The sequence below is a fragment of the Bos javanicus genome, chromosome 29 (assembly GCF_032452875.1).
Source record: "Bos javanicus breed banteng chromosome 29, ARS-OSU_banteng_1.0, whole genome shotgun sequence".
NCBI lineage: Eukaryota > Metazoa > Chordata > Mammalia > Artiodactyla > Bovidae > Bos > Bos javanicus.
The window spans coordinates 26,078,625-26,088,596 of record NC_083896.1 but is presented as its reverse complement, the minus strand read 5'-3'; the positions used below and the strand labels follow the sequence as shown (position 1 = coordinate 26,088,596).

Below are 9,972 nucleotides of genomic sequence, written 5' to 3'. Positions count from 1 at the left end.
AAAATCAGAGACATTACTTTGCCAACAAAGGTCCATCTAGTCAAAGCTATGGTTTTTCCAGTAGTCATGTGTGGATGTGAGAGTTGGACTATAAAGAAAGCTGAGCACTGAAGAATTGATGCTTTTGAACTGTGGTGTTGGAGAAAACTCTTGAGAGTTCCTTGGACTGCAAGGAGATCAAACCAGTCCATCATAAAGGAGATCAGTCCTGAGTATTCACTGGAAGGATTGATGCTGAAGCTGAAACTCTAATACTTTGGCCATCTGATGCGAAGAACTGACTCATTGGAAAAGACCCTGATGCTGGGAAAGACTGAATGCAGAAAGAGAAGGGGACGACAGAGGATGAGATGATTGGATGGCATCACCGACTCGATGGACATGAGTTTGAGCAAGCTCTGGGAGTTGGTGATGGACAGGGAGGCCTGGCATGCTGCAGTCCAAGGAGTCACAAAGAGTCGGACATGACTGAGCAACTGAACTGAAAAGAACTGAACTGAACTGAACACAGTGTTATGGGCTGCATTTTGCCCCTCCTCCCCATTCATATATTGGAGTCTTAACTCCTAGTACCTTAGAATGTGACTGAATTTGGAAGTAGAGTCTTTAAAGAGAGAAGTTCAAATGAGGTCATTTTAGGGCCCTAATCCATTATGACTAGTGTCCTTATAAGAAGAGGAGATAAGGTGCAGATAACACACACAGAGGGAATGTGAAGACACAGGAATAAGATAGCCATTTGAATCCAAGCAGAGAGGCCTTCGAAGAAACAACTCTACTGACACCATAATCTTGGATTCTGGCCTCTAGAATTGTGAGAAAAATAAATTTCTGCTGTTTAAACCAGCCAGCCTGTGGCACTTTGTCATGGCAGCTCCAAGTCAACTAATGTACATGGTAAATAATGGCAAAGTTTGGACTAGAAGCCAGGTCTGCTGAGTGTGTGTCTTCAGCCCTTTACATGACCACCTCCAGCTGGTCCATTTGGTACTCTTTCCACCACCCACTGCTGAGGAGGACGATGACAATGACAATGGCAGCTAACCCATATACAGTGCCTATTAGGTTCCATGCACTCCTCTAAGTACTTTACGTACAATGGCTCATGTAATTCTCCCAACAGCCCTGTGAAGTAAGTACTATCATTTCCCCATTTTTATATTTTACAGATTAGGAAACTGAAACACAAAGAGATTGAGCAACTTGCCCAAGATCATATGACAACTCAGTGCTGGCACTGGGATTCAGGCCCAGATGGTCTGCTCTAGGAACATGCCCCCTACCACTGGGCTATTCTCCAGTGCTATGTCAACACGCTAAGCCAGAGGCATTTTCAAAGATGAGAAGTAAGGGTGGCATTTCAAGGCCTCACTGGGTTTGCTTTCCTTCAGCCACCAGCTACGGATATACCCATCCCAATCTGAAGAAGCTCAATAGAGGCATTAAAAAAAGGGGGCGGGGGAGGGGACTTGAAAGTGAAACAACCAAACCACTTCTGCTGAAGCACTTTGTGGTAAGAGACATGGGTTAGAATCCTTTCTCCACCACTTACCAGCTGAGTGATTTGGGGTTCATGGAATCAGTCTGAAACACAGTTTCTCCTTCTGGAAACATAGTAAGTGATCAATAAACAGAGCTCTTGTTAAGCAAAATGACCAAAGGCTCTCTCCTCTGTGAAACCTTGCCCAGTGTCTCATCCTGGGGTGTTCAAATTGATTGCTTGCTCCACTGGCTTTCAAGGGACGTTGCTTGCACTTCTATTTGCCACTTAATTTGTCCTACCTTATATCATAGAAGTTGATGACACACCTATCCATTCACCCATCCACTCAGTAAAATTGTACCAAGCATTTTCCATGTACCAATGCTGTGCCAGGCACCAGGAGTTCACAGGTGGATACAATAAGGCCCCAGCCTCGAAGACCTTGGGCTTTTGGGGCAACTCAGGACTGCTGCTGCTGCTGCTAAGTCGCTTCAGTCGTGTCCGACTCTGTGCGACCCCATAGACAGCAGCCCACCAGGCTCCTCCGTCCATGGGATCTTCCAGGCAACAGTACTGGAGTGGAGTGCCATTGCCTTCTCTGAACTCAGGACTGGATGTTCCCAATAGGTAGCAGCACTATAATAATAATAATAACAGTCAAACTTTACAATTATACTGTATTATAGTATTTATCACAGGAAAACCCAGCACTTTGTTTCCTTTCTAGACATTTATTTTATGGTTTAGAACTATTATAGTAGAATAGAGGAGACATCATTCTTTCAATCTTTTTCCAGTTTAACTTTCCAAAGGTTTGGTTTGGCAACAGATACATTAAGGAACAATTGCAAAGACTGTATTAAGTGCTGGGCTAGAAGAAGCCCTAGTGTTTTCTGGAGGCTGAGGCAGGAGAACCCATTTCCCCAGTGGACTCCCAAGGGCAGAAGCTAAGTCTTCACCTAGCTTCATGTCTGTCCTTCAGGCTGGATAGAGGTTAGGTGTCAGCTACTTCAGTGCAGTTCACAAAAGGGCGTGGGGAGCGCAGATGGCGGCTCTTCCCAATCCACCTGAGCGATGGAACTCACATATTTTTTTCTTTTGCTGAGGATGCAGAGCCCCAGAGGTGAAAGAGACTTGCCCAAGATGACAGGAACAGAGTGGCAAATGTTTTAATAGTTACCATTTATTGGTTCCTTCTTATGTCAAACATTGGCTAGGGGGCTTTACATGCTTAATCTCGTTCAACCCTTCTGACAATTCTGTGAAATAAGTACCCTCGTTTTCTCCATTTCACAGATGTGAAAATTGAGGTAAAGTTAAGAGACGGTTTCACAAGGCCATCTAGCTATTAAACAGCCAAGTCCCGATTTGCACTCTGCAGATGGTGGCTGACGTTGGAATAACCGCCAGATCCTGGACGTACACTAGCGGCAGAATGAGGCATGGGGACAGGGGGACACCTACCTGGGCAAGCAGTGCGCAGCCTTGGCCAGCGGCTCTTAGCACCCGGCGTGGGCGGGGTGTGGGCGGGGCCTCAGACTCGCAGTTCTCCACTAGCCTCCCTGGCGGCGTGAGAGTCCCGCCCCCAGCCGAAAGAAGGCCATGGATTGGCTCTTTCGAGGCCGATTGACGGCGCAGCGCTCGAGCCAGGGACGCGGTGGAGGCGGAGTCACAGGAGGAAGTGGGAGTAGAGACGGCTCGAGGCGGGCTGGCCAGCGGGCCGCCGCCGCCACTTTGTCGAGTCGCTGCTGCCACTGGGGAGATGGAGGAGCCGGGACTGGGCTCGCAGGTGAGTGCGGATGGGCGCAAACGTCTCAGGGGCCCGGCGGGTGGCCGAGGCGATGAAGAGACGGAGAGTTTGGGTGTGAGGTAGCTCCCAGAGGGGCCTCAGGGAGCGGAGGGGCAGGATCCAGGGAGGGGGAAACCTGGAAACGCCGAGAATGATGCAGGGAATTCTCTCCGAGGCGACCGGGAAGAAAAGGCGAAGACATAGGGTGAGTGCCATACCGGCTCTCCCGCATTCGCCGTAGGGCTGGGACCGCTGTGGGGCCTGGGAGGGGAGGGAAGCCGTTCCTGGGAGAGGTGTCAGCTGACACACCTGAGTTGGACCAGCCCTTCGTGACCTTGGCCTGAAGTCTGTGAGGTTCTATTCATTTCTTTTCCGGCCGAGGCGCCTGGGAACCTGTCTTCGCCCCACCCAGCCCCGTACTAGCTCCCTGTTGCCATATCCTTGCTTATTCCTTGAAAGATCTGAGGCTGTTTGTTTAGGCCAGAGAAAGCGGGGTGGAGAGGGAGGTGCGTGATGGCTATCTGCAAAATCCCAAAGGACTCTGTGTGTGTGGCGGAGGTCGTGCTGGAAGCCAGATGTAGTTTCAGAAAACAGAAGGGGCCAATGGCGAGTGACAGGAGGTACATGTTAGCTCCAGGAGAACTAGATTTTTGTCCTTTTTGTTTATGGTCCTGACTGGCATATTATAGCTGTTTACTTAGTATTTGTTGAATATATGAAAAATACTCAGGTTCGGCCAGGGTCTAGTGAGTTCTTAGCATATATATGCCAAATGCTTTTGTGTGCATTATTTAGTTACAGAATTGAAGCATCCTTAAGAAGGTAATAGAATCCCCATTTACAGATGAGAAAACTGAAGCTGTCTCCAGCTGGAGTGAGTTGGGTAGTAGATTTTTTCTGTCCCTAAGTGGGATTCAAGCAGTTTGAGATTGATTGGCTTAGCTGGCCTCTCTAAGAAACGTCTTTGCCATCTTGAGAATGTTCCTCATTTTTCCCTTTTCCCTCCATTCTTTCAGCAAGCTGATGTAAGATTAAGTGAGGAACAAAACAGGAGGGAAGTTGTCAAATGTTCTTGCATTTTGATAGAATAAAAAAGGTTTGCAAGCAGACCAGATATTACAAAACAGTGTAGAACCTTCACGTGGAAACTGTCTCCTTTGTTTGTTTTCTTCCCCCTTAGAGTTTCAAGGAAAAGTTAGTAGGAATAATTATCATATCTTAATTACTACCACTCATTTACAGAAGCCTTTAAGTGCTTAAACTTCATTACCTGGTGCTTCAGGAAAGATTGCCCTGCTTGAATTCCCTGCCACATGGAGGGAGAGCATGATTCAGAGGTTGGGATTAAATGGGACAAGGTAGAAATCATTGTTGTTGTTAATAATAATTGCTATTAACTTTTTCAATAATAACGTAAAGATCTTACCTATATACGATGCTCTGCAGCTTGCAAAATACTTCTGTATTCTTAACCCTCACTGTGACTCTGTGAGGTGGGGAGGGATTGTTGCTACAGTTTTAAAGATTAGAATTGAGGCTCAAAAAGTTGAGAGTCATGGAATTTCCCTGGAGGTCCAGTGGTTAGGACTCAGTGCTTTCACTCCCATGGCTCAGGTTCATTCCCTGGTTGGGGAACTGAGGATCCTGTAAGCTTTGTGGTGAGGCCAAAAAAAAAAAGAGGAGTCATTTGTTAAAAGTCAAATAGCTGGTAAGTGACAGAGCCAAGACCTCATTCCTTCTACCAGGGGTTAAGCATTGTTACAGGTGCTGGAGATTAATTGGTGAACAAAACAGACAAGAACATTCCTGCTCTGGTTGAATTTGGTTCCTCTGATTCCAGATGAAAGGTTTTTACCAGATTTGCCTTTACTCTCTGGCCCCCAGTTTCCTCTCTGACCTCATTTTTTATTAATACTGCTTTCTTGCTCAATCAACCAAAGCCACACTGGCCCCAAGGCCTTTGTACTTACTATTTGCTCTATCTGGAAAACTCTTTTCTCATATATTCACATGGCTTACTCCCTCCACTTTTGTAAGGTCTGGACACAAATGTCATGGCAATGTTGGCAGGCCCTCCCCATCATAACCACTATCTGCAACATTCCCTAACCCCCTTCCTTCCTTTATGTTTCTTCTCAGCATTTAATGTCATTAACATACTCTGTAAATAATTTCCCAGTGAATAAACTTGGATACTTAACTCTGTTAATACAGAGTACTTGTTAATGCCATGAGAAATTTTAAAGGTTATCTGTCCAATCTCTCTTTCTGTCTTTGTTTTATTTGATAATCATCAGGATTTTGAGCCTCATGAGAGTTTAAATACGGTTTTCTAGATCTTGGTTTTCTCTTTAGTTAATTAACTTTAATGGTACTTATATACTATTTAGAAAAAATAATTGGATTCAAGATATCTCCATGTGAGAAATACCTGTTATATGTTAACTGTGTTCCAGTCATCTACTGCTGCTGCTAAGTCACTTCAGTCGTGTCCGACTCTGTGCGACCCCATAGACGGCAGCCCACCAGACTCCTCCGTCCCTGGGATTCTCCAGGCAAGAAAACTGGAGTGGGTTGCCATTTCCTTCTCCAGTGCGTGAAAGTGAAGTCACTCAGTCATGTCCGACTCTTAGCGATCCCATGGACTGCAGCCTACCAGGCTCCTCCATCCTTGGGAGTTTCCAGGCAAGAGTACTGGAGTGGGTTGCCAGTGCTTTCTCCGAATCATCTACTACTGTGTAACAAATCATCCCTAATCATAGCAGTCAGGATTTTGGCCAGGGCAAAGCAGGGATGGTTTGTTTCTGTTCCATCATGTCCGGAGCCTCTGCTGGAAAGACTTGTCCCCTGGGATGACTCAGACTGGTATCATTTGGTGGTACCCTCAGTCACATGTCATGATGATTTTGAGCAGGGACACCTGCACATGCCCTGGGCCTCTGGACAGCATGGCGGCTGGGCTCCAAGAGTGAACATTTCAAGAGACAGAAAGAGGAAGCTGCCGGTTTCTGAGGCCTGAGCCTGCCGAGTATCACTGACCGAGTGTCACTTCTGTGGTATTTTATTATTGAAGTAGTCAGAGAGCTCAGATTTGAGAGGGAGGGACATAGATTCTTTCCTTTTGATGGAGAAGTATCAAAGAACTTGGGGACTTTGTTATAATAATCACCACACATGTATTCATAGCTGTCTTATAGAATTTTGTAATATCTTGTTCTGCTTTTTCTGTTCCTTGTGGAGGAGAGTATTCAGCTAGCTACAAGTCTTTTTTTTTTTGGTATCCCTGCCCCTCCTTTTGGAGAAGGCAATGGCAACCCACTTCGATACTCTTGCCCGGAAAATCCCATGGACGGAGGAGCCTGGTAGGCTGCAGTCCATGGGGTCGCCAAGAGTTGGACACGACTGAGCGAGTTCACTTTCACTTTTCACTTTCATGCATCGGAGAAGGAAATGGCAACCCACTCCAGTGTTCTTGCCTGGAGAATCCCAGGGATGGCAGAACCTGGTGGGCTGCCATCTATGGGGCTGCACAGAGTCACACGACTGAAGCGACTTAGCAGTAGCAGCAGCCCCTCCTTTTCTTTTTCTTATTTTGGACTGTGTTTGTTGTGTTCAGGGCCATATCAAGGTATTTCTCCAACAGTGACTGACACATTGAGTAGGCATTCAAGAAACACCTGGTGAATGAATGAATGGATTGTAGCAAGAATTTTGTTTTATTCATCCTTTATCTCTAAGTACCTAATACCCTGATTGGTATATAGTAGGTGTTCTTTACATTTCCCTGAGTGAATGATTAATGAAAACTCATATGAGTTTGCTGGTGTCCATTGCTCAGTCTATTCTGTTACCTTAATATTGTAGGTAGCCATATTATCAGTTAGGCTTCCACTGCCACGAAGGGTGTTTGTTTATGCAGTGATGCCTTTACCAGTACACATGTCAATAATAACTACTGTAACAGCTCTTCTTAGAACTGTAAACATGAATTTGGAAGTAACTTTATAGCTACATTGATCTCCTCCTTTCATTTTACAAATGTAGAAACTGAAGCCCTAAATCAGGTAGATGATTAGCTACCATCATACAGCCAACCTGAAATCTGAGACTTGGACCTTGTTCTCAAGAAGATTTTTCCTTTCAACATGGTAAAAAGGAAACAACTAGAGAAAACTTAAAAAAACATTTTGTAAGCTAAACAGCAAGTAATTTCTAAGAAGGATGTGGGATCGCGACAAACTTTGCTTTAACCTTTGCACTGGGACTCCATGGTTGTTTTCTGTAAACATTTTATGTGACTGTCCCTGAAGTTAACCTCCTCCCAAAGCAGGTCATTTCCTTTCTCACCTGTAGCTCTTACCGCAGAATTTTGAGAGGGAGTGATATCTAGAGCAAAGAACATAACTTACAGCTGTGTCCTCTAAGCTTTTTTGATCAAAAAAAAAAAGAACTTGGGGACTTTTCACTTTCATGCATTGGAGAAGGAAATGGCAACCCACTCCAGTGTTCTTGCCTGGAGAATCCCAGGGACGGGGGAGCCTGGTGGGCTGCCATCTATGGGGTCGCACAGGGTCAGACACGACTGAAGTAACTTAGCAAGTTATTTTGTAAACAGACCATGAGGAGTGACCTGCTTGATATACAGATTGCATGAGTCTTCCAGGACTAAAAACTCATAAAGATTAAAGAAGACAAATTTATAAACTTTTGTGGCTTTCCCTCCCCCCTTTCTAAAAAATACAGAAGTTATTATAATAGTAGCTTCAACATTTTCTTCTGTTACTGAGTGCTTGGCCTTGAGTGTGGCTCCTCACTTTGGAGACCGTTGGCTCTGAAACAAAGCTTTGAGTTTATGTAATCATCTTTAGCTTTTACTCTGATTTGGATTTAGGCAAAAACGGCATGAACACAAGGTGCCTCCTGTTGTCTACTCTTGGTCACCAATTTTTGCCGTTGCATCATATACTGCTTCAGTTATCACTTGAAGTATCTCTTTGTCTCTGACTTAGCTTCCCCATTAGACTTAAGCTCCTAAAGGATATACACTGATGTCTTGTGTTCCTAGCATAATGCTTTGCATGTCATAAAAACACAGGAATTAATTGCTGAATAAACTTCATAATAAATAAATGCTCTTTATATTGAAATGTGTAATCCTCCTCAATTTTCTGCATGAAAAATGAAACTGATGTCCTTAAAGCCCTGAGGCATAATGAGAAGTAATACATTTTTATCTATATAATATACAACATTTATTTGTGATGAAAAATCTGTATATAAAGAAAGGCTTAATCTTCTTAATGTATAAATGGAAAAAAGATACATAATCCATTAGAAGAACAGACTATGAAAAGGCAACCCACAAAAGAGAAAATATGAGACAATAAATGATAAAAAGCATTTTTTTATGTGTTTTAGCCATCAGATTGGAAAGATTGTAAAAAGATTGATAATAATCAGTTATGGGGAGGTTTTTGGGGAAAAGAACACTTATAGTTGCTGCTGGGAATGTGAATTAGGGAAGATAATTGGTCAGTATCTGTTTATGTTTAAAATACGTATATATTTTTTTGACCCAGCAGTCCTGTGTTGGTGAATCAATGTTAGAGAATGTATGCGATGTTAATTACAGGGTTGTTTAGAGAGTGAATGCTGAAATCAGCTTTCATGTCTAATGTCTAATTATGCTAGGTCTTTACAATGGAATAAGATTCAACTATTGTTTACTGATTCCAGGGCTGTACATGATATATTGTTAGGTGAGACAGGCAAGTTGATGAATAATTATATAATCAAATCCCATGTTTGAAGATGTTTTGTTAAATATAAGAAAATCATAAAAACCTGTGTATGCTCTATGATGTTATATATATTAAAGTATATACAGATAGTGAGGAAAGATATATACCAAACTGTTAATAATAGTATCTCTACTGGTACAAGATTGGGAGGGAAAGAGTCCAGAATATCAGCTAAAGTCTTCATGTCTGTATTGCTGGAGCTTTAAAATTAGTGTGAATTACTTTATGATTTAAAAAAATTTAAGTTTTATATAAAAAGCAGACTGATTTCTCTGTCGTCTACATCTGCTGTTTATTGAGACTGTAGAAATTCTGAGTAGAGTTTAACTCTTTCCTTGGTCCTTTGTCTTCTCTCAGTTGGAGGTAGTTACATGCGGTATGGTGAAGAGAATCCTGATGTCCTTTTGATGTTTTCATCTCACTACGTATGTGTTTATTTTTATCTGTGTGTGTGCATGTAAAATTAGAGTTTCATGCAGTGAGGTTGAATTTACCAGAGAAGTCAGAACTTGTGTATTCAAAAAAACATTTGTGATTCTAGCTCTGGCTAAGAAGGAGCAAAAAACACTCCACCCTGTCTGTCCCCTTGAATGGACTGGATAGAATAGAATGCTCTTTAAGGATTCTCGAAAGAAAATTGTAGCAGGCAGAGCAGAGGGAAAGACCGGAATTCGAAAAACCACTGAACCAGGAGCTAATTTACTGTTTTCCCATCTGAGTCCCCTCCTCTCCGTCCCCCACCCTGGGACTTGAACCCTGGCAGTGAGCATCCCTGCAGACAGGAGTGCTCCTGGAGAAGCCCTCTAGTTCAGGTTCAAGGAACAGGAAAGCGGTCTCCTGGCAGCACAAGCACCTGAAAGCCTGAGGGAGGAGAACTTCCTCTCTGAGCAGAGGAGTTG

General features: G+C 43.6%; 1 protein-coding gene across 3 annotated transcripts in view; it reads left to right on the top strand.

The window, feature by feature from the left end:
- Window positions 1-3,157: 3,157 nt before the first annotated feature.
- ZDHHC13 (zinc finger DHHC-type palmitoyltransferase 13) overlaps window positions 3,158-9,972 on the top strand; it is a 51,152-nt gene continuing 44,337 nt past the window's right edge. The window contains exons 1-2 of one of the 3 annotated variants that reach the window (XM_061406224.1): window positions 3,158-3,272; window positions 9,431-9,498. In XM_061406224.1, coding sequence (XP_061262208.1) covers window positions 9,445-9,498 — 54 coding nt within the window. In that variant the 5' untranslated portion in view covers window positions 3,158-3,272; window positions 9,431-9,444. The remainder of the gene's footprint in view (window positions 3,273-9,430; window positions 9,499-9,972) is intronic. The other 2 variants (XM_061406225.1, XM_061406226.1) reach the window with 2 other exon arrangements.